The 25,090-nt window shown below is 43.2% G+C and overlaps 1 protein-coding gene across 1 annotated transcript in view; it reads left to right on the top strand.

Annotated features, from left to right (window-relative positions):
• The window catches only part of DIMT1 (DIM1 rRNA methyltransferase and ribosome maturation factor), a 48,491-nt gene that overhangs the window by 9,909 nt on the left and 13,492 nt on the right, over positions 1 to 25,090 (top strand). Inside the window, exons 6-11 of the mRNA XM_085871097.1 lie at positions 7,412 to 7,461; positions 18,290 to 18,413; positions 18,500 to 18,592; positions 18,743 to 18,807; positions 19,924 to 19,987; positions 20,199 to 20,305. Coding sequence (XP_085727223.1) covers positions 7,412 to 7,461; positions 18,290 to 18,413; positions 18,500 to 18,592; positions 18,743 to 18,807; positions 19,924 to 19,987; positions 20,199 to 20,305 — 503 coding nt within the window. The remainder of the gene's footprint in view (positions 1 to 7,411; positions 7,462 to 18,289; positions 18,414 to 18,499; positions 18,593 to 18,742; positions 18,808 to 19,923; positions 19,988 to 20,198; positions 20,306 to 25,090) is intronic.

Here is a 25,090-nt window from a genome sequence, read left to right as displayed (position 1 = left end):
GTTCGTGTACCAGATGTAGACCCATCTTCGAGCACATTCGACAGATTCCTTATATCATTCTGTGTTTACGGCATTGTCACATCTTCTCCCTCTGACTGTTAGCACAGGGACGATATTTTGTAGTAACCGAATAAAACTCATAATGACAGTTCCTCGTATCGTCACCCTCTTCACTTTCAATTTCCGAATTCAATGTTCATTTTTCGACCCCCAATGTGTTGAATTGTCCCCCGGTTATCACAACATGACCCGTCAGTGTATATCAAATCGATTTCACTGAGAATGTTTTGTGTTCATCTTGCCTTAATATTGTTGCGAATTCGCGCCCGCCGGCGTGCAGACGGCCACGTAACTCGAATCGCGGCACGTCGCCCACCGGACGGACAATTCTGTCATGACCCTCTCGGACCAACGCCGGGAGCTAGTCACGGGTGGGCCTTTCGACCTCACCACAATCGTGCCAATCGGCCACCTGCGTAGGATAGGGTTGTTCGCCAAACTCGACCTACCTAAGTACCCACGCGGATGGTAAACCGGGCGATCGTACCTCGCCACAGGTCGACTCCAGACACGAGCCGCTTGGGCGGCCCATTGCGTACTATCGGGATAACCAAGCGATGTTATCGTCGACCTGGACGGTTCAGATTAATTACTGGGATGTTGCACCCACAACGAACCCCTTACATGAAGCAGGCTGGAGAGTCAATAGAGAAAAGACGAAGCGAAACGGGCACAGTTCAACAAGCAAGCATTTTATTCCACGGCACACAGAAAGCACGTATATACAGCCATACAGAATCAAAATGCACATAAAGCAAATGTAAGAGTTAAAAGCGACTACGCGCACACACGGCAACACTTATACAGTTTTACTTCACAGACGGCACCAACACACATTTACACAAAAGTAAAGGAAAGAAGTCACCCTCACAGACAAGGAGGCAGACGGGCTCGTAGGCCAAATGTGCGCGTGACCTGGAGGAGTGGCCAGATCCGCGAGACCGGGGAGGTCTTACCCGCGTCGTTGTGACACGTTGGCGGGCAAGCCGCAAATGTGGCCACGCCGCTGTGCCCCGACTCCGTGCCCCTTGGCGGGTTTCGTTGGCACCACGTTTGGGGTGGGGTGGGAACAGGGCCCCCTTTTTGCGCTATCTCAGCGTGGGGGAAAGGGGGAATTGTTGATGCCCTGGGGGAGGGGAGTGGCTGGCTGGCTTGGGTCCCGCGACGAGACGAGCGATCCCCCACACCGCAACCTTGTTGCCGACCGCCGTCCTTCCTGCCTCGGACCCGAGCTCCCTTGTTTGCAGTTCCACTGCGTGTACTCGACTCCATTCCGCCAGCGCAACCCTCCTTGTCCCAAGAGCAACCTCTCGACGACACTCTCCAAGCAACTCCAAAATGCAACTCGCTCCAATTCGCCTTGTGCTCGCCTTTTTATAGGTGGCAGGGGCAGCCAATATGCAAATTTTAGGATCAGAACGCGATTGGAGGCGGGGGCCATGCCGCCCCCCCCCCCGGGTCAGCCATTGGTCGGGCAAAAATGGGCGTGAACCTCTCCTGATCCTAAAATTTGCATATACGGACTTCACATACACACGCTTGGAGGCGGGGCCAAGCCGCCCCGTGCTCGCCAATTTTACGGAGGAGAAGTGGGCGTGAAGCGTTTCTGATCCGAATTTTCCCCTCGGAAAGGCCGCCATTCGCGCTCGTGGCTTGGTGCGTTCGGCCCCAATCGCCGAACGAGCCTGAGACAGCCCGACGTTCAGTGTTCACAGGTGGTGCGGGAATGGCCATGGAAGCAATGATGTGGAATGAATTCGTGAAGGTAAAGGCGAAGGTGGTGGAGGGTTGGCATTGTGGTTGTTGTCTGCGGGTTGGAGCGTGGTTGTAGTTGGTGACGATGGCTGGCGTGGTGGTTAAGGTGGTTGTTGTGTAATGGCGGTTGAGACGTGGTTGGTTCAAAATAACGACAGAAAAGAAAAAATGACTAACTCAAAGCGTCGCAGCCCGGATGAATCACATAAATTCCCTCTATACAACGGGTTTGGGCTAACTGCACATGTACCTATGAAGATATCTCACCTGAGGGCCCTTTATGGTGTAATGCGAATTTCCACAGCCATAACAATATCACTTGCGTTTGATGATCATCGTGCCACATATATTACAATACACATTAGAATCAACATAGACTACACCCGCGTCATCACTTTTTTTTCATAATCTCAATGTGCCCTCTGCCTCTCGTGTTTCCTTCTCCGGCGATGTGAAGACCCTTGCGCCCTGAAGACCCTTCTTATCCGTAAACCCCAGAAAAAAATCGTTCTTAAGTGATGAATTTAGTTAGTGGGTGGGTGAAGCAATCTTATGAGATCAGAACGGGTGTTGGGCGCCAATTTGAGATTGAACTCTTAATGAACCCTTAATTAGCCCTTTCTTATCCGTTAATCCCAGGGATTAAAACTTCTTAACAAATGTAATTAAAACACATCTCACACTATGTGTCCAAATACCGAAGGGGCAGTTTGCGCGATGTTTAGATTAGAAGGGCCAGAAGGGTCTACTTGAAGGATCAAATAATCCTTAACCCCAGGAAAGCCGCACTTAAGAAATCACTTTTTATAAGTCGGATGGTCTTCACTGGCCAATGAGACCAACAAACCTTTTGGGTGCAAATTTGAGAATGAAGCTCAGCCAGCTCTCCAACTAATAGAATACAACTCTCAGGCTTGTGGGTTTACTTTTGTTTCAAAAAGAAATCAGCCCACGTGTCCTCAAAGCCTGCTCTACTGCTCTTGCTCACCCTCTCTCTGTTCTATTCACCCTCTCATTTGCTCAAGGTCATCTGCCATCTGCTTGGAAATCTGCTAACATCACTGCCCTGCATAAAAAAGGTGCAAAAACAGATCCCTGTAACTACAGACCAATCTGCCTTCTCCCAATCATCAGCAAGATTATGGAATCCATCATCGCTTCAGACATGAAATCCTTCCTCTTCTCCAATGGCTTGATTTCCAATCATCAATTTGGTTTCAGACCAGATATGCTGCTTCTGCTCTCCCAACAATGGATGGAGGTCCTCAATGGAACAGGAAATCCGAGCCGTATCCCTGGACATATCACGTGCTTTTGACACAGTCTGGCACCCTGCACTACTCACCAAACTCTCTTCCCATGGTATCCAAGGCCATCTCCACTCATGGCTCGCAGACTTCCTCTCCTGTCACAGTCACCGTGTGGCCCTAAATGGAGTTCTTTCATCCCCTCTTCCTGTCCAGGCTGGAGTTCCTCAACGTAGCGTTCTGGGCCCTGTTCTTTTTCTGGTTTTCATCGATGATCTCTCCGACTCTCTGGAAAATCCTCTATATCTCTTTGCTGATGACTCCACCCTCTGTCGTACCATCGGTCATCCCTCAGACCGGCAAGCAGCAGCTTCTTCGCTCACTGCAGATCTGGATAAAATCACAAACTGGTCCAACACATGGAACATGTCTTTCAATCCGGACAAATCTCACACTCACTATGTCTCTTCGAAAGGACCGTTTGGAAAATCCACCCATCCACTTTCTCAACAATCCTCTGGAAGAAGTCCTTTCTTTCAAGATTCTGGGACTCACTATCTTCCATGACCTTTCCTGGGAAAGCCACATTTCAAAGCTCGCCTCCAAAGTCAGTCACCGACTGGGAATCCTCCGTCGTGCAAAGTCCTTCCTCGGCCCTCCTGAGCTCCTGACCGCTTACAAAGCTTTTGTCCGTAGCCTGATGGAGTACCGCTCTCCCCTCTGGGCTGGTGGTCCTGCCTCCCATCTTTCTCGGCTTCACGCTGTATAAACCAGGGCATTTCGGATCATCGGCATCTCCCGCAATGAGGCTGAGTCTTTGGGCCTCTCACTCAATCACCGCAGGTTGGTCGGTGGTCTTTCTGTCTCCTACCGTCTCCTCTCCAGCCTTGCTCCCTCCCCCCCTGCTCTCTCTGCGATTTGTCCCCACCACATTTCCTCAGGGCGCTCAAGGTCCGCCAACAACCCCCTTCTGGTAAAACTACCAAAATCACAAATCACTGCTCACCTTCACTCTTTCATTCTTCTTTTTCTCCACCTTTGGAATAAACTCCCTCACTCTATTCTTTCCCATTCTTCCCTCCAGGCCTTCAAAACAGCTGTTCACCACCACCTCTTATCATCCCCCATCCAAATCCTCGATCTTTTCTACCCCCCGATAATCCACCCAAGCCCACTTCCTTCAAATTCCCTGCTTTCCTTCCTGAAATTCCCTGTAATGTCCATCTTCTATTCCCCATGTTCCCTGTCCCACCCCTCTCCCCTACACAGATCTCCTAATGTCTCTTCCCCACTGTTTTGTCCCTCCCACTCCCGCCCCTCTTGTCTCATGCCCCCTTGATGTGCGTTGTGTGTTAGCTCTCACACGAGCCTCGACAAGGTATACAAAAAAAAAAAACATTATTTTAGAAATATATTCATTATCCAAGTGACAATGGAATTTCAAATGATTGAGTAAAATTACTCACCTGTACACATTTTTACTGCAAATAATAATCAGCGTCTCACCTCTGGCGTTGTAGTTGTGGAAACTACCCGAATGGTCATGCAATCAACCCAAATTCAGATGCGTGGAGTAAAAGTTTTGGACGGCATAAATTAACCGTTCCTGAGTGGAAACAAAATGGCGAATGGCACCAACACTGAAATTGAGTGTGCTCCCTTTCAGTGACGAATGTGATGTCACTTCCGTGAACATGAGGTCACGTTCTTCATGACAGAAATAAATACATGGGACGTACGTGTGTGTGTATATGTATATATTAGCAGAGTTCCCACCCTACAGGCGATGTTGCTCCAAACATGCAACATGTTATTCTGACACACACACACACACACACACCTTTATTTGGGTGGTGTATAGGCAACAGACCGCTTCCTTGATTGCTTCCGAAAATAAAAGCAACATGGGTTATGTACATGAAACAAATAAAAATAAAAAATGACCGTTTTTACAGCCATTTTTCCCTGCTGTGCAGGGTTTTGGCTTTTTCTTGAGGCAATGTTTTATGGCCGGATGCCCTTCCTGACGCCAACCCTGATCGCCTCTTACGACACACAGGGATATGGTACACCTATTCTAACCGGGGCATACACCGGGACCAGTACACTGGCACTCATTTCGCCGACCTCGGAAGGATGACAGGCTGAGTCAACCCCCTGGTGTTAATTCAGCAGCCAACGGGGCTTGAACTCAGGACCCTGGGATCCCAAGCCGCCACCCTAACCACTAAGCCAACACCAGGCTTACATGAAACAAATACTTGCATATATAATACATCATGGTTATATAGCTCGGTTAATTTGATTTTTTTTTGTTTAATTGATTTTATTATTATTATTTTTATTATTTTTATTGATTTCTTTTGTTGTTGTTCTCGGAAGGAAATTCCAAGATGGGTGGAAAGGCATTATTTTTCTAAACTTTCACAGACACAACTTCTGGGTGCCCTCATTTATACCTGAAAGTTTAAATTTCCAAGGTCAAATCCTCTTGGAGGAGTAGATGATACATACATGCACAAATAGACCATAGCTCCATTTCATGTACTGTAAATAGATAATGTGTCATACCGGGCGTAGTGGCGTACACCTGTAATCCGGCTACTCGGAGGCTTGGGTTGGAGGATCGTTTGAGGACGGGAGCTCTGCACAGGGCCGAGAGGGTGTAGAGCAGCCTGGAATCATGGCGAAACCTAATCCTCATCCCTGTGTCGAAAGAGGCGACCATGGTTGCGTCAGGAAGGGCATCCGGCGTAAAACCTGTGCCAAATCAGAATGCGGATCATAACGGATGATCCGCTGTGGTGACCCCTAACGGGAGCAGCTGAAAGACGAACAACAAATAGATAATGTGTCATGAATGAAGTTTGTCAGTTTTGCATTGTTACCCTCGCCGAAGGATAGGCTATTGAATTTGGGTCTGTTTGTTTGTTTGTTTGTTTGTTTGTTTGTTTGTTTGTCTGCACAGAGCTTTGGAGTTTTTCTTCGCAACCGCTTGTTGGATTGAGACGAAATTTTCATCATGGGAGCGACGACTCATGGGAATGTTTTATTGCTAATTATGACGTCGTAGGTAACGTGGTGTGGCAACCATGTTGAAAAAACTTTGGACCTCTGTATCACCTGAAACCGCACCAAGGAAAAAATTAAAACTTGCACATGCCAAGTACTCCTCATGGGGAATAAGTGATTTTTTTTTATGACATCATCGGTGCCTTCGTTATTACATCATATTTGCTTATGTCGAATGCTACATCTGATCAGTATGAAAATTTTTGAGGGTCATCTCAGGATAAAATGGTCCTCAGAAAAAAAATAAAATCTGATGACGTCATCAGTCACATGATTCAGCAGCCTTATTATTTTTAAAAGAAAAGAAAAAACTTTTAAAAATCTTTTTCTCTGAAATCGCTGAACTGATCGTCGTGAAACTTTACAAGTATGACCGCCTGTCCATGAGGAACAAAAGGTTCACATATGAAACCAAGGTTACATGGTCTGGCAGCCATATTAGATTGAGCGAAAATCTTAAAAAAATTATTTCTCTTGAACTGCTTCATCGATCGACGTGAAACTTCACAATTATGATGCAGTGGTGATGGGGGAATATATGTTATAAATTTCAACCTGATACCTGATCGGACGCATGCTTTGGCAGCCAGAATTATTAAATTTTTTAATCTGTTTTAGTTTTTTATTTTTGTTATTTTTTTGAATAAGGTTCACTTGGCTGTGCCTGGATGGGTTTAAGAGTAGAGGAGTGGCATCTGAAACCCGAATCCTATCCAGATTCCTCCTGATGACTTCATCTTTGCTTTTCTCCTGTTTGGGTTCCTTCTGATTACTCCAAAATGCAGGACTGGTACCCATTTGATCTTCCATTTGATTTTAATTTAATTTATTTTAATCCCATTCTGAATTCATTTTAATCATCATTGAAAAAAAACGGCATCGGTCAGGTTCAGGTGTCCAATCAAAGCGGAACATTCTTGGTTCCCGGTCATCACTGCCAGCAGTTATAAAGTGTCAGTTTCAGTTATATCTCTAATTAATTATGTAACACACCAGCACACAAACACCACACAAAACGAGTCCTGGCGAGAGTCTGCAATCTCCGATTGCTCTTGTTCTTGTTTATTATGTAGGTAGAGTGACATCATTTTAGTATGACCTTTGTATGTGAGATGATTTATTTTATTGTTTTTATTAATGCTTCTTACAGTAAGTAATGATTGGTTGATGATGCTGTTATTATTTGGCAAGTTGTATTTTATGGACGACAAAAAGTATTATGTAAATTGACTCCTCAATTCATTTAATAATATACCCCAATCTTTCTTCCCTGTTAGATTTCGTCCCCCTTCGTCTTCAAGCTTTTGCTTCACCGACCATTTTTTCGGTATGTGAAAATGGTAGGGGACGGGAAGGCAATGAATGATCGTTGGATTGTGGGTTTCGTTGGTGTGCTGGGAATGAAAAGTTAGACAGTGTCTGAAACAGGGTTTTCATGCCTGGGTTTGAGTGTATGAGAGTAATGGATACATACCAGCTGTTACGATTCTGGTATATTTACAAGGAACTTAAATGCAGGAGGAGGCCATTAGGCCCATCAAGCCTGAAGAATGGTTGCCAACATGTGGTTGTTTGGCTTTGCTGTATCCTGTGATTTTAATGCTGAGCGTCAGGCAAGGAAGAAGCAAGTGTTAAAGTGTTTTTGAATGACTGCCGGGGTCAGCCTCAAACCGCCGATCACCCAGACTTAGAGTGGACACTCTTAACCATTATGCTCATGAGTTTGATAAATATTTGTCACTATTTTGGGAACTATTTTGCATCCAAAGACTACACACTGCTCTGCATAGTATACTTTGATAAAAAATATCATGTAGAACTATCAATCATTTGTTCGTATGAAGCACAAGGCTGCGGGCTAGCATCAATGGCTGAGGGTACAACAGCTGTGCCCTGTACTGGTTTAGGCAGTAATTTTGAATTTGGCCATGGTGCCGATGATAGCTCGTCTACTCTTCGAGAAGGACACCATGGGATCTTTAACGTCTAACGACTAATGTAGGCGGACGGGACATCCGATTAACGTCCATCCGAGGAACGTCACGTATTGATGAATCGCCCTGACTGTGAAACACCAAGATGACATTTTATATTTGGGTCGGGATTGAAACCCAGGCTAGACGGCTTAGATGCATGTGTGTGTACCTTTAGGCCATCTTGGCCAGAATAATTAATATGACAATTAATACCAAGACCTTGAGGAAGAGGTGATTGAGTTGAGTGTTCATCTAACAAGTTGATTATTGGATATTGGACCCTTCAGTCAAAACTATACTATTGCTTTAAATCGCAAACTTATTTGGGCTGATAAAAATGTAGCACATTCCTTAGTCAAGAGAAGAAGTCTAAAGTTGTATCGGTTTTGCTCCAATGATTGCCATCACACGACCAGCCAGTCGATTTGGCCTCTTCCTTTCATCATCATCATCATCATCATCATCGTCGCCAGGATAGCCTCGAGGCACACACGTTTATCTCTGACCTGTCTATCCTGGGTTTGAATCTTGACCCAGATGTACACTGTCATCCTGGTGTTTCACACACAGGGCGAGGCATCATCGTGCGTGCCGTCCTTCTGATGGTCATTAAAGTTTTTGCATCCCGTCTGCAAGCATTAATTGGTGGCCATTAAAGATCCCATGGTGCCCTTCATAAAGCGTAAGGTGAGCTATTGCTGGTAACCTGGCCAAATTCAACCTCGAACTTGCAGGGTCCATGCCCATGCGAGAACTAATGCAAACCCGCAGCCACATGCTCCAAATGAACGAACCAATGAAATCGCCGAATCGACACTAATTATTTGCTGAAAATATAGAAGCTAAAATTTAAAACTGTTTACAACTGAAAATGAAAGTGAATGACGATCATCACTTTCCATTGTTCATTATCTCCATTCATTACCTCTGCCACCAAAGGTGAAGGAGGTTATGTTTTCACCCCTCTCTGTCTGCCTGTTTGTTTGCCTCTTTGTTACTTGGCGAAATCTTAGATTTTGTCAAGTATGTTGGTCTGTTCCGTTTGTTGGTTTGTTTGTTTGTCCGGTCATCTGCAGCCCAAACGGCTGGATCAATCATTCTTAAATTTTTACACCTGATAGGCAATCCACCTGAGACGGTCCGCGTCCAAACCCCGTCTTAATCGGACTAAACATCGCGACGTGACGTCACACAACGTGAAAACACATTTTGGACATAACTCAGTGACCGGAAGTCGTAGCGACTTCCGATTGACGCCAAATTAAACTTCATTCAAATATCTAAATTATTACTAAATGCATCTTATTACAAATTACGCATAGTTTTCGCAAGCACATGACATCAAAGTTTTGCCTATTGACGTCATTTTAAAAAAATATATATTTACGCTCGTGTGCAGCTGAAACTACTGAAGCAATCGTTCTCAAATTTTAACACGTGATAGCCAATCTTGCTGAAATAGTCTGGGATCAAATCACGTCATAATCGCACTTAACGTCACGACGTTACGTCAAAAAAAGTGAAAACAAGCTTTTGAACATAACTCGGTAACCGGAAGTCGTAGCGACTTCCTGTTGACGCCAAAACAAACTTCAATGGAATATCTAAATGTTTTAAAATGCATGTTAGAACAAACTATGAACAGTTTTCGCAAGCGTATGACGTCAAAGTTTTTAGCTATTGGCGTGATTAAAAAAAAATTCTATTCGTTCTACAGGTCACAATTGTTAACCGATTTGGATGAAAATTTAACAGCTGATAGAAATCCACAGTGCAAAAATATATGTGACTTTTGGTGATGTTCAATATCAGGATCTGGATTCTGCATCACTTTATATTATCGCACATTATAAACCAATGGGGAATTTTGTGAATTACACATGGCTATTTCTCAAACAGTTTTGCACTTATTATATTGAAACGTATACTGTCTATTTATGCATGTAATATTAACATGTGTACAAAGTTTGATCGAAATTGACCCAAGGTCAACGTCAGGGTCACCCAAAATATGAAAAACACACATATAAAATACATGTTTTTGTTTTACAACATATTTCAAACCTGATAACGGGATCGTAAAGCTGGTTGAAAAGTATGTTCCTCGGTATTTTCAAATATTTTCTACGATCAGAATGAAGGCAACAAGCACCGATACATTGTTGAATGTCACATGGTGGCTTTAAATGAGTTGTGAAAATTTTCAATCTGCTGCCGTTACCATGACAACGCGCGCCTGATAATTGTTATTTGTGACGTCATGTCATTTTATTAATGTACGAACAAATAAACACCACACATTCCATGACATTACAGCTTTGACCACCACACGGAAAGGTCAACTAATTCGCCAAGTGTCGTGCTCAGCACGATTTTTATCTTGCCAAACACAGAGCGTTTTGCAAGATCTGTTTTTTTGTCGGTTTGTTTGTGTATTTATTTTTTTGTTACAATTGATTTTCCAGTTTCAACTAGCTCTGTAGATCACGATTTTCGTGCAATCGCTCTCAAACTTGATATGTATACTCGTGAGCGCAATAGCTTTCAACACACAAAATGTTGAAGGTCAAGGTCAAAGGTCACCAGAAGGTCAAACATCAAAATCAACGAAACCCTTAACTTTTGAGTAATTTTTATCGGATCATCTCCAAACTTGGTGGATATATAGCATATCGATAGGCGCTCAGCTGATTAGTTTTTGGTGGCGATCGGCCTTGACCTTCATGGTTAGCGCCTTAGGTCGAAGTTGACGATCATGAAGGTCATTTTTAAATCTTTGACTAACAATATTGAGTAGTACCTCAAATTGAAGCCCAAGAAGAGTGCTTTTCAAATATAGCTATAATTTGACGACAGAATCTTTTGCTGACGTCATTGACGATATAAATATTTTTGTTTTTGGCAAGATAACCTTCAACCTATGGCTGAGGTTCGCATCTCATTCATTTGTTTGTCTGTCTGTGTGTACAGGATATCTCAAAAAGTTGTGGACTGATTCGGATTAAATTTTATGGACAGGTTGGGTGTGTGACAAGGACATACTGATTATATTTTGGTGAATATCCGGATTCGGATCCGACCACTGGAATTTTTAAAGTGATTCTTCACCATTGAGAGATCGGGCGAAAAACGACACATAGAGCGATATCTCAAAAAGTTATGGACGGATTCGGACGAAACGTGGTGTTACAGGTTCGGTGTGTGACAAGGAAGAAGATTCAGTTTTGGTGAAGATCCGAATCCGGATCCGGATCTGATAAACGTACTACTTCATGGTGACTGAGGAATTCAAAGCCCAAAGCAAAAATACAAAGAAAAATCCCCCCTCACCCCCCCCTTTTTACACACAATACAGCCAGTATGGTCGTGAGTATTTGGTTACAAAGTAGTTGGTATATATGTAAACAAGTTTATGGATATTATAATTGTTAATGACCTATTCGGTCTACTTTTTTGTTGTTGTTGTCTTGTTTTATTTTCTCAACGCACTTTTTTTTTCTTCATCCCCTTCTCCTCCTCCTCCTCCTTTTCTTTTTCATCTTCTTCCTCCTCCATTTTAATTCGGTAGTGTGTCATAGCAATTAATTGCAAATCAATCGTTTATTGCAATTTTGCATATCACAGTTTCAATACATAGCAATTCAAATTTTATGGCTGAAATATTGGATTTTCGCAACGCAACCGCTATCAAAAGAAAAAAAAACTCCAATACAGGTTGTCGTCCAATATGACCTCACTTGGACAGCCGATCGGACCAGGGAGTTATTGCTACATTTTAAGCATACAATGAGGCAGGTAATATTACCTGAGGCGTACCATGAGGCACGTCACAAGTGAAACCAACGGCGAAAACAAGCTCAGAACTAGAACGGTACTCGGTGGAGTGCATCCCTCCACCAGGCCGAACCGTTTACATTTTGTATCCCACTGATAGGCCGGAGCTGGATCTGAACCTGAACTGAAATCGAATCGGCTTGTTCTTTCTTGTCACATATCCAAATCATCCACCAAGTTTTGTCCGAATCTATCCATAATTTTTTTCAGAAATCTTGCTCACACAGAGACAAAGGTGAAAACATAACCTCCATCGACCTTTGGTGGCAGAGGTAATTAAGGAGCTTTGGTGGGCGTTCAACATTAAGAAAGCTTGAGAAAACATCGAGGATTCATGGGCAGAGGTGAGTTCCTCTACATTCTACAAATGAACGGCGTCTGTAGGAAAGTGTGGCCCGAGTGTTTCCACCATTTCACAGACTTTATTAATGTTCCTGCTGTTATAACACAAACCGTTCCACCGACAGTCACCCCAAACACAGGCAGGAGGGTGATTAAGTATTTCATTTTTATCTTGCCAAAACGAAGTTTTTGCGACATATGTTAGTCAGCGTGTTTTTTTTTTGTTTTTTTTTATCTTGCCAAAAACGAAGTTTTTGTAAGATATGTTAGTCAGCTTGTATGGTTTTTTTTTTGTTTGTTTGTTTGTTTGTCTGTAATCACGTATAAAAAATTCTGCAGAGCACAGTAATCATTGGAAATTTTTGTAACTTCGCATATCAGAGGCCTATAGAGGTCCCTTTCAGTGCACAAAATTTTGAAGGTCAAGGTCAAAGGTCAAGGTCACTTTGGCGCAAATCAAGGAGTCGACGAAACCCTTATTTTTTTAGTAATTTTGATCGAATCGTCTTCAAACTTCATGGGAATATAGTTCATGGTCTGGCGCTCAGCTGATTAATTTTTGGTGGAGATTGGCCTTGGCCTTCATGGTTAGCGCCTGAGGTCAAACATATTTGACCCCGAGGTCAAATTTTCAAGTTTTAGGAACCATATCATGTAGTACCTCAAATTGAACACCTCGATGAATGCTTTCGAGATATGTCAAGCTTGAGACATTATGACGTCATTTGGTGACATGAGGCAAAAGCATATTTTTCATGGTTACTCTGTAGAACGATTCTCATCGAAATCTCTCGTAGGCAGATATTTCTCAAGGACTCGCTCCTGGTGGATAGCAGCTCTGTTCACCTCAGTGTGACCTTAAAGAAGTCACACATGGTCACCTTTTGGCAAGATACGGGTCAACCTGCGGGTGAAATTGGTTTATTTTTATCTTGCCAAAACGAAGTTTTGCAAGATATGTTAGTCAGCTTGTATGTTTTTTTTTGTTTTTGTTTTTCTTTTTTTTGTCTGTAATCACGTATAAAAAATTCTGCAGAGCACTGTTATCGGAAATTTTTGTAACTTCGCATATCAGAGGCCTATAGAGGTCCCTTTCAGTGCACAAAATTTTGAAGGTCAAAGGTCAAGGTCACTTTGGCGCAAATCAGGGGAGTCGACGAAATCCTTATTTTTTGAGTAATTTTGATCGGATCGTCTTCAAACTTCATGGGAATATAGTTCATGGTCTGGCGCTCAGCTGATTAATTTTTGGTGGCGATTGGCCTTGACCTTCATATGTTTGTTTGTTTTTTTTCGTCTATAATCATGTATAAATCACTTTGCAGAGCACAGTTATCATTGGAAATTTTTGTAACTTCGCATATCAGAGGCCTATAGAGGTCCCTTTCAGTGCACAAAATTTTGAAGGTCAAGGTCACTTTGTCGCAAATCAGGGGAGTCGACGAAACCCTTATTTTTTGAGTAATTTTGATCAGATCGTCTTCAAACTTCATGGGAATATAGCTCATGGTCTGGCGCTCAGCTGATTAATTTTTGGTGGTGATTGGCCTTGACCTTCATGGTTAGCGCCTAAGGTCAAACATATTTGACCCCAAGGTCAAATTTTCAAGTTTTAGGAACCATATCGTGTAGTACCTCAAATTGAACACGTCGATGAGTGCTTTCTAGATATGCCAAGCTTAAGACATGATGACGTCATTTGGTGACGTTATGAGGCAAACACATTTTTCATGGTTACTCTGTAGAACGATTCTCGTCGGAATCTCTCGTAGGCAGATATTCCTCAAGGAGTCACTCCTGGTGGATTGCAGCTCTGTTCACCTCAGTGTGACCTTAAAGAAGTCACACGTGGTCACCTTTTGGCAAGATACGGGTCACCCTGTGGGTGACATTGGTTTATTTTGATGTTTACATACAAGATATTATTTTTATCGATTTTATGGTTTTTGTTTTATCGATCTACAAGTGTTCTTGCATGATTAAAAACACACCAAGTCCACCCAAAATTCACGACTTGGAACTCTTCCCTCCCTGACCCCTTAATACTTGGGTTCTTATGGGAAGATATGTTTCACACACCACAAGGGTTTTCAGGAACGGAATCCTTGTGATAAATGAGCACTTGCTGTGCAGTGCTCATTTGTTTGTAATCCTTAAATTTGTATTTAATCCTACCCTTGTCCGTGGCTCTCCACAACCCTGAACAAAATGTTTTGTTAAATAGCATAATTAAAGGGCCAGTAGTGTGTGTGTGTGTGTGTGTGTGTGTGTGTGTGTGTGTGTGTGTGTGTGTGTGTGTGTGTGTGTGTGTGTGTGTGTGTGTGTGTGTGTGTGTGTGTGTGTGTGTGTGTGTGTGTGTGTGTGTGTGTGTGTGTGTGTGTGTGTGTGTGTGTGTATATTCTTTTTTTTTTTTTTTTTTTAGGTCATCTCTACCGAGATGACCTAATAAAGCCGGACCAAATATCCGTACGTCCGTCAACAATTTTTCTTTCCGATCTTGATGAAACTTAGTTTGTGGGTAGAGGTCGATGAGTGTTGCACAACGATATAACTTTTGTCTGGGTTCAAGGTCAAGGTCACGAGGTCACGTAAGTTATAAAAATCGCCATTTTCAAAACTTATCTAGTCTGCTATTCTACAAGATATTCGGCAACTTTTTATTGATTATGATCGTAAAAAATATTAGCTTGTATCAAAACCGGACAGATTTTTGAATTTCTTTCCCGTTTGATCGTCACATGATGTGGAAGATGGCCAAAAACGCCGATGCGATTTGCAAAGAAGGAAGGAAGGAGAAATGAAATATAAATATAAAATACATTTTTAGCCTTTAATATTTATACATTTTCCGCCGAAGATGCAAAAGTTTCAAAACCCGAAATGTAAACGTCGGCATTTATTTTCAAAATGTAATTTCGTGCGCGCACGTCAAAATGGCGAGTCATCTTTAACCAAACTGCGCAGTAGTCTTCGGTCATAACTGAACATTGAGAACTTGTGGTATTATAGAGATGACCGTCACCCCCACATGGGGGTAATTTTTTTAGCATGTATTTATTTATTTATTGCACATGATGAAACATCACATCTTTAAGTCAATAATTTGGCCTGTTTTGTGTTCCCATATGAGCACAGAGCTCTGCGATGCTGGGATCCCAGGTTAAAATCTCATATACTGTGGTGAATTCTCCTAAGTTTTATGTCTTGGGGATCCCATGTATACACTGAAGCAAATATTTCCAGGCATCATTCATTTGGTTTGCAGTACGTGCAAATTCTTACCCTACCAAGCTTGAACAACAGCTGCCCCTCCTACTTAGCTCAAACTGTGCAGAGCTTAACGTTTGAGAACAAATGTACAATTAAACCATGACCACACATCATATATTTGTCATGACAAGGGTGTCCACCAGAAGCAGCAGTGACACGGCAGTTTCCATATGTTGTACTCCTATCATATGACTGGTGTTGACCATTATGGTCATATCATATCACCATATGTTGTACATGACTGAATTTCCATAGTTTCCATATGTTCTGGCTCCAAATTTTGCCAAATCGGTCCAAGACATTCTGCGAATGGAACCTTGGGCCCCAGCGCCCTCACAAGGTTCAGCCTTCATTCTGACACATCCTCGTGCAAGGCTTATTCGGATAGACATAAAACGGTCACCTCCATGTGCCCTATAAGTTTCTGGTTTAGCTTTGTGACGGGCATAAAGCCAGACCAATCTTGCCTTTCACCGCATCACATTCTCAGCTGTGCAGCGTCCACATACTCGTCACAGCGAACCAACCACGCTTGCGTGTAGTCACATGTCACCACCATAACATTTGCTTTCTTTCTCTTTCTCCTACTCGCTGGATTCATTAGAATATCGTTCCCACATACCATGGCCACACCTGGTACACCAAAACACAACCAGTATGTCCTGTGCAGTGGGAAATTGAGAGTAGAACGACGTAAGGGAATGTAGGTGCTCATCGAAGGATGCTGGGGTTATTTACACTCTCCTCTCCCATCCCCTCTCTTTGCTCCCTCCCTCGATCTGGATAGGCGGAATTTATACGGGGCTACCTTTTCATGGGTAACATTTTAGTCCCCACCCCAAGCTGTTTAGAGGGCAATGAGAGCCAAGCAGGAAGTACGACCCAGTTTCACAAATAGACTAGACCAGGTGTGCCACGCAGATTTTCCCTTTCCAATAGTTCTGGGATTCGGAGAACTATTGTATGAGTAATTATCCAGTGACTAGCTTACCTTCCTAAAACTTGGAATCCAAATCCTTAACACTGTTTGCTTCAGCTGGATTTCAACCTGCCACCTCTGGGATGCCAGTTTAGTGCCCTCGTCAAAAGGTCTCCATTTTCTTGTGGCAAGACGTGCACGGCTCTTCAAGACATTTGTGTGTTTTCATTTTGTGGCACTCTCCTCTGCTGGTTGCAGCAGGGTAAGGATTTTGGAATCCATAGGGTACTGGCACACAATGACCGACGTTTTGAAAGGCACTGTGGAACCTTTAAATTTCACAGCAAGACTAAAAGCAGATAAAACATCTCGCTCAGCATTTCCTTTGAAAGACCGTTTTAGCTTTCACATGCAATGAAATGTGTAATGCAGGAAGGAGTTCAATGGTTTCTCTTTGGATCCTTTTGCTTGTAAAACACCAACAACTCTGATTCAGATTTTGATACACCAAACTTCATTACAGAACGTTGGTGCTGCCAAAGCAGTTTCTTCACAAGGATTATACTGCGTGGTTTGCCATTACCTTCCCAGCAGTAGTTAGGGCAGCAATTTGTAATTTGTTCACGGTGCCAGCGATAGCTCGCCTACTCTTCGCGAAGGACATCATTCGACCTTTAATATCCACCAACTAATGCCGACGACGCCTGTTTAACATCCATCCAAGGGACAGCACACACACATTGATGAATCACCCTACCTGTGACCCACTGGGATGTCAGTTTATAGCTGGGTCAGGATTCAAATCCAGGTTAGATAGCTTAGAGGTGAGTGTGTGCACCTCATGGCCATCCTGCCAGCCCCATCAACAAAGTTCTACAGATACTCAAATCATCCCTCATTGCACGAATGCTGTGATTGTAGCGTGATGATGCACACAAATTATTCCGATTTTAAAACTAAACGTATCTTCCATAACAATGCCAATGCAATAGCAAGATATGAAGTGTGCTGTTTTTGTACTCCACCCTATTCCATCTCTATTCCATCCCCATTCCATCTCCAGGCAGTGCACGACGTCATTGCGAGTGGCGCCGAGGTGATGACGTGCGCCGGAAGGGCTTACTCGATTCTCTGTTTGTTTGTTTTCTTGTTTGTCCGGGCGATATCTCAGTTATCCTTTGAGCTCGGAAGCTGAAATTTTGGCACAACGATGAACAATTGTTTTGCTAAAAACGGAATTTTTAGTTTTTTTGATTAATCAATTCATTTATTTATTACTTATTTATTTTCTTTGTCATCTGGGCAATATCTCGGGCACCTTTTGAGCTCGGAAGCTGATATTTAAACACGACGGCGAACAAGTGATTTGGCAATAAAGGGTATTTTTTGATTTATTGATTAATCAATCGATTAATTATTCATTTTTCAACGAATTACTTAATTTTTCAAGAAGTTAGATTTGAATGAAACAGTGATGGTTTTAGTATGCTAATAGCCAATTGATTAAGAAATGAAATTATTTTACGATTTCTATTTATTTTTAATTTCACATTCAATCAATTAAGTATTGTACACCAGTCCCTCCCAATTCTGTCTCCATGTGCTGCATGGCAGCATCACTGGGGTGCCCAAGACACCCTGGCGGTGGTGCGCGCTGAAGGATTTGTTGTTTATTTATTTGGCATAGGGGTGGTGTAATTTGAATGGAGCTCCGCTTGTATTAATTTTGATCAAATTTCAATAACTCGTGTTTTAGAGTTGGCCGTTTGTGAAGCGATTATAGACTTGAGTTTCTGGATTGCAATGCGTTGCAGGTGTGCCGTGCTGATGTTTCAGCGGGAGTTTGCATTGCGCCTTGTTGCATCACCAGGAGATAAATTGTACTGCCGCCTTTCTTTAAACACGCAGTTGCTTGCTCGTGTCAACCACATCATGAAGGTAATCCATGCTCAGCTGTTTATTATTGCTACCAAAGTTTGAGTCGAGGCACTTTGTCATAGTTACCATGTTTGTCTTTTCCACAGGTAGGGAAGAACAATTTCCGTCCACCTCCACGTGTCGAATCCAGTGTGGTACGCCTCGAACCTCGAAACCCTCCTCCTCCAATCTCATTCCAGGTAGCCGAGGCAGCACTCGCCAATATCAACTTGGTCTTGCCATGTTTTTGCTTTTGTATAACTTTGTAATTCCAGTAACTTGCTATTGTTTGTATCTTTCTGTGATTTTGTTATTTGTTTCTGCTAATTTACTTGTCTCTCTTCGAGCAGGAATGGGATGGTTTAGTGAGAATCGCTTTCATTCGTAAAAACAAGACTCTCGGTTCAGCGTTCAAGTGAGTATTTTCTCATTTGGTTGTTCTTTTTCCTCGATAGTCATTAGCTATGGAATGAGTGGACTGAATCACTTGTCATTGGTGCCACAAATTTCCTGTACGGCTGGCAGGAAAGCCTAGGGGTAGACACACTTACCTCAAAGCTGTCGAGCCTGAGTGTAAATCACAGCCCAGCTATAAACTGTCATCCCAGTGCTTCACATGTCAGGCGAGGCATCAATGTGCGTGCTGACCCTCAGATTGATGTTAAACTGGGTCCCTGTCTGCCAACTTGAGTTGCTGAACGTTAAAGATCCCACAGAGTCCTTCATAAAGAATAGGCAAGCTATTGCCGGCACCATGAACAAATTCTAAATTCCTGCTCTGACCTATGGGGTACTGCATCAGTGGCCGAGCCCAACATCAGCCATGTGCTGCATACAAAAGAATAAGAATTTCCTGTAACCAATAATATAGACATCTAACAATGCCCCAACAGCCCAATTTGTAAAATCATCTTCATCATTTCATGAACACTTTATCTAAAATGTTTAGTTTTTACTTGGTAATTGTACAATAGATTGAAATGATTTTGAAAGGTTTTGGTTGTCCTGATACGGAGACAAAATTTACAAGATATTTATTTAATACTAGATGACCCATGAACCCGATGGGTTCCCGTTGTGACAGCGGTTGATTAAAAAAAATAATGATTTCAAGAACAAAAAAACAGATAGCTCCAGCGAACTATACCGCTCAGGTTGTTTGCATTGATCAAACACTCCCAAAGAGTACTTGACTGAATCGGGAATTGATTCTTTAATATTTTTTTCGTTGCCTGATTTGAACGAAACTTGATACTGCACATCACAGGCAAATGGTGAGTAAGGTGGCCCTAAAATTTTTGCACTATCGTCTACCGTTTTGGCTGTATTTTGGGAACATACATACATACATACATATGTTTATAAAAGATGAGAGTTTTAGTAATATATAGAAGATAGATGTTGGCTGATCAAAGGCTAAAATGGAGGTGCTTTATGAGAATGCTGTTTTTGTTTGTTTGTTTGTTTTCTATCCCTAGTATGTGATCTGTACTTGTGTTGTGGTGGAACTTGTGGTCAAATGTTTTGTCAGATCAAAGGTGGTGCTTGACATGATGGAGAAGAACTATCGAGTTCACGCCTCATTACTTGGCATGGTGAGAAACCGTGCACTTGATTTTCATGATTAGAGAATTAGAATTGACAATGCCAAGAGGAATTGATGCATTTTTTTGAATGCTCGGATGATGTGTGCGTTGAGCTTTATTACTGACCCGGGGATTTGAGAGCATTGCCGAGTAAGTAATGTGGCACACACTATAGTTATGGTGGTGTCTAAATATTTTGCACTTTGTTCCTTCACGCCAGACCATTATGGAAGGATTCTCTGCTGCACAGCAAATTGAGAAGGTGTTACAGGAGAACGACTTTGCAAGCAAACGTGCGAGGGAAATGGACATCGATGACTTCTTGAAGTACAATGTTTTCTCAACTTTTTCTTATCTGAGATGCCACTCCACACCTTATATAATATGTCTTCATTTCCCTTTTTCTTTATTTCAACTTTATCCTTGCTTAGCTCACAACATCCAGTTTAAGATTTTTTTTAATTTAACGAGCTGACAAATTTCTGGTTTGTATACATCGTTCGGAGCTGATAACAATGTTCATTTGCACATTTGCAAAAACAGAAAAACATCCGTCCAAATACTGAGGCTCACAAGATGAAAGATGTTGATGGGTCAGCACACTCACAATTGAAAGGAAATGAACAAGTGCTTGAGGATCGCATAGACGGACAAGAACATGAGCTTTAAGTAGGCAAACAGGTGGGCTCATTGAGAGGAGACAAGGTTTTGAGTGGTCATGGGAGATATGATCGGGCTCTGTGGTACCATCCTAAAAAAAAAAATTACACTGGATTGTGTGATGCAACTGGATTGTCTCAGAAGTGATTCTGGAGATGAGAGAAGACTGAAACGAAGTACAGTAAACCCTCAAATATTGTGGGGGTTATGTTCCTGGAAAATGCCACGATAGTAAAAACCACGATTGTGGAAGCCAATGGGAAAAGGGGGGATCGGTTCCAGGACTTCGAGAAAATATCGAGGAAGATTGACTGCAGCCATAAATAAACACATCACTATTGAAATATACACGTAAATATATATGTTGGCGTGGAGGTGGCAGCCCAGGTTAACCCCTGACCCAAATTGTGGTGATGGGCGGTTAAAACTGCCAGCCCCCGGACGGTCGAGCGGTTCCTTTTTAATAGGAGGCGGAAACGTTGATCCTCGGAAATTATAACGCGTGCGGGAGGGACGGGAGGAGCACAGCACAGAAATGGATGCACATGGGGGGGGGGGGGTTTACTCGAACCCCACTACAAATACATGGATACAGTTTCTTAAAATGAACACATTTAATGAACATAAAAACAAATATTTACAAAGGACAATAATTCAAAAGGTAATGATAATCACATGAAGTAAATAAATCCTAAAGACGAAGCGCCTCTATACACGGACTTAAATACAGACAAAGGGAAAACAGAATAAAAAGAAAAACCCCTCCTTTATTCTTGTACTTAGCTTGGCCCAGAGTTGCTCTTTGTGGAATTTGGAATTGAGGTGCTTCCCCCAGCATGTGCAGATGCACGCAAAATAGCGCCGAGCTGCTTCTCACATAGTAGGACAAACGTACGCCAGGCAATCAGCGAGCGTCACTCAACACCAAGGCTCAGAGCCCCAGTGCAGCTGTTTCATGTGTCGATCGTCCTCACCGACCAAACCAAGAGCCAAAGGTCAGCGTCTTGCTTCACCACTCCGTGAGCCAAATTTCCTCAACACATATACAAGGATCGTGCTGTCCTTGTGCGTGCGCTCACCCTGAACTCCACTCTCTTACTGATTAACATTGCCGAAACCACCCTTCCCTCCTCCGGGGTGTGGCTTGCTCGCACGAAACCCGGGAAGGCAGGGCCTCCGCCCGCTCGGCACGCCTGGCTAGCCTCTGACGTCATGCCCATCAATCGTCAGCCTCGGGGGCGTGACTTCGCCCGCCATCACCGTTGGAGGTGGGGTTTTTGCCTGCTCGGCATGTTTGCTTTTTTCCCCCTCATGGTTTTGGTTCTAAAAAACATAGGGAAAAGTTACAGGGGGCCAGTTACATACTAGGGAACTTTTCTTATTCCCTAGCTAATTAACACTGCACCACCCCCTGTGCCATGACACGTAACACTTAAGCTCACAGTTTCCCTACTTAATCACATCAAGATGCCTCCTACACGTCCACGGACCAAACCTCTCCATTCAATGCTAAATTCCTCCATCTACCCCCACAACCGTAACAATATATAGCATATTAATATTATTTAAATACAATAAATATGATGCAAATTAAACAAAAACGCCAGACTTTTACTTTTTTAATTTATTTCAAAACAGCGAGATGGGTGAGAATAAGAAAGTTATGTACTCACACTGTACTCTGCTGTAAATAGAAACCAAAAGACTTAGCTCGGGATGATGCTGTTCGATGGGGGAAGGAGGAACGGGGAAGGTGATTCAGCAATAAGAAAAGCAGTATTAGCTTTACGAAGTCGTCTGCAGCATTGCGACAATGGAGAAGGGAAAAAGAATCCTAAATCACCTGACATTGAACCCCAATCTTTCCTGCTTGGAGAGGAAGGTATGAGGTATGGCATCCTCTTCCAGAATAATCCCATCTCGTCAGTGTTAAAAACCTGCTCTAGCATAAATCCCTTCGCCTCAATTAATTTTGTGAGCTGCTGTTGAGAATGAAGCATTAGAATGGGAATTCGAGTCTAGATGTTGGAAGTTAAGGGTCTTGGAATGGCGGTTCGAGTACGGGTGTTGGAAAATATGGATTTGGGAATAACTTCCAAATACGGAGTTGGAAAATGAAGTTTTTGGAATGTTTGGGAATGAGAGTTTAGGAAAGAGGAAGAGTACAATGGGGAAGTTACTACCTACAATCATTGACCTCGTAATGGCAGCTAACAGATGCCGCATTTTCACCTCGAGCCAACTGTTCTAACAACTCGATCTTTTCGCCCAACGTCATAACCTTTCTCTGCCTTTTGGCACAACTAACTTTGTCTGTCGCTTTTCGTTTGGGTGCTTTTAAAAGCGATGCATGAGAAACGACACAAGGCTTGCCCACGGTTGCTTGAAATACGCGATATTAGAACCCACGATATTTGAAGGTTTACTGCAATTTAAATTAGCATAAGACTTCTATTTTGAGAGGGGAAAGACATCTAGGATGCTGGATGGATACAGGTGACCTGATGCTGGTTGATATGGATAGAGGGTGGGTTTGGTGGTGCTGATGAGGAACTAATGGTTAGTGCGTGTGAAGACTAAACCGACCTCTCCACCAGGTTTCCTGGTGAGGAGGGTGCATGGATATTGGCACTCAGCAGGACTAAAAACAAAATCTGTCAAAGGGCGGAGTCCAGCTCCTCTCCTAGTGAGCCAACGACCATCCGTATCTGGCATGCTCATCTGTGTCCGTGGATGTTCTCCTGCAGTTAGATTAGCCATTTCTAGGAGTTTGGTGGCAGGAGTTGCACTCTGACCACTGTAAAACACTTCATTCCACAACATATACTAACACAAATCGAACCCAGAAGAACCTGCTCCATAGGAGTACCTCCTGTGCAGCTGCCCTTGACAGGGCAGTTCAACAGATTATGGAATTAGGGCAAAGCCTACGGGACCCCCAGTCTCTGATGATATGGGGAAACTGCTGAGTCGAGTCGGGGTGGCGCAGCTATTTCATCCACCAGACCGTAGTCTCCTCGGGTTAACCTAAGGTGGCCTCTTCAGATTGGTGCCAGGAATGCCCTCACAAAAAGAGAGGGTGATTACCTATCTGAGCTCCAACGTCTGGGCATCGGTATTTCAGCACTGTCTGGGGTTCGGAGACCGGATTGTGGTGAGATCATGTAAGGTGGCTACACCTACTTCTGCTCTGGTCACTTTGATGGTTACCATTCCCAGGGAGTTGCAGTAGCTGTGTCCCATAAGCTGACTCCGATGGTAGTTGTAACACCAGTCAACTGAGCATTTTATAAGCGTGTTGATTTGTCACTCTGGGTGTCATTTCCCTGATCTTTGAAATAGTATGTCAGTCTTTGGGGACTGCCACTGGTAACATGTAACCCAGTGCTACCTGTGGCATTGTCAAGTTGTCGGCGACTAAATCGACACCCTTCACCGGCTTCGCTCGTAGGGAGCGTGACTACGACACTCTGCCAGGACTAAAAACATCTGCCAAAAGGCAGATGAGCTCCCTTTGCAAGCAAACAGCCATCCATCATGAAGATGATATCTCCTAAAATACACCCAATCTGGGTAGGAAAATTTATTTTTTCCACCTGGCCTCATTACCCTGTCCTGCACAGTGGTTCTGTGAAGAGGTTTCCTTGCGCCATGACGAGGTGAAGGTTTTGCCAGTTTTACCTCCTCTTCTTTATTCCTGTTGTCCGATACATTTAGCAGCTCTCAGCCTTGTTTAGGGCAAATTTCAATCATATAAATAAACAAATTCTCCAAATGAAACGAGTGATCTCGCTGAGAATGAGGCTTTCTCTGCCGCGCTTGAGTCTGGCTCATCGTTGTGGTAGGCAAGGTACTCTTCGAGTCTTGGGGGATTTCATTGCATTGACTGCCACTGATAGGGATGGCTAGGAGACACGTGTTGGTTCCCATCGGTCTGGACAGGAAACAGAATAGTACTAAGTTCATTGACTTCACGAGATGTTGTGGATTTGGAATATCTGGTTCATGGTTTCAGTGCCCACAGCCACATTGCTGGACTTGTGGTTTCAATGCTGGTGGTGTGGCAAATGAGATTGACCTTGTTCTTTTTGATGGTCGCTGAAGGTTGCTCCATAACTGCAGGGTAAACAGGAGTCCTTGGTTCCTCAATCCTGATTACAGGCTTGTTGTAGCAATTGTGAAGCTGTGGCTCAAATCTAACAGAATGGTACCATCTCAGCCTCGGCTGGATGTTGGCAAGCTCAAGGATGAAAGGGTAGCTGAGGAGTTTGCACACAGGCTCAGTGGTGATTTGGGGGTGTCTGTATGCTTTGGAAAATCCTGAAGAGTTGTGGAGAGTCTTCAAGACTACCATCCTTGATGTTGCTGATGGGAGTCTTGAAACCCACCATCAGGCGAAGAGGAACTTTGTCTCTCAAGGGATCATGGATACCATTGACCAGTGTCACAGGA

Source organism: Eptatretus burgeri, chromosome 2 (genome assembly GCF_056783735.1).
Source record: "Eptatretus burgeri isolate ZD-2024b chromosome 2, Ebu_testis_v1, whole genome shotgun sequence".
Lineage (NCBI taxonomy): Eukaryota > Metazoa > Chordata > Myxini > Myxiniformes > Myxinidae > Eptatretus > Eptatretus burgeri.
The sequence above is the reverse complement of the archived record's forward strand: the minus strand, read 5'-3'. Positions and strand labels throughout refer to the sequence as shown.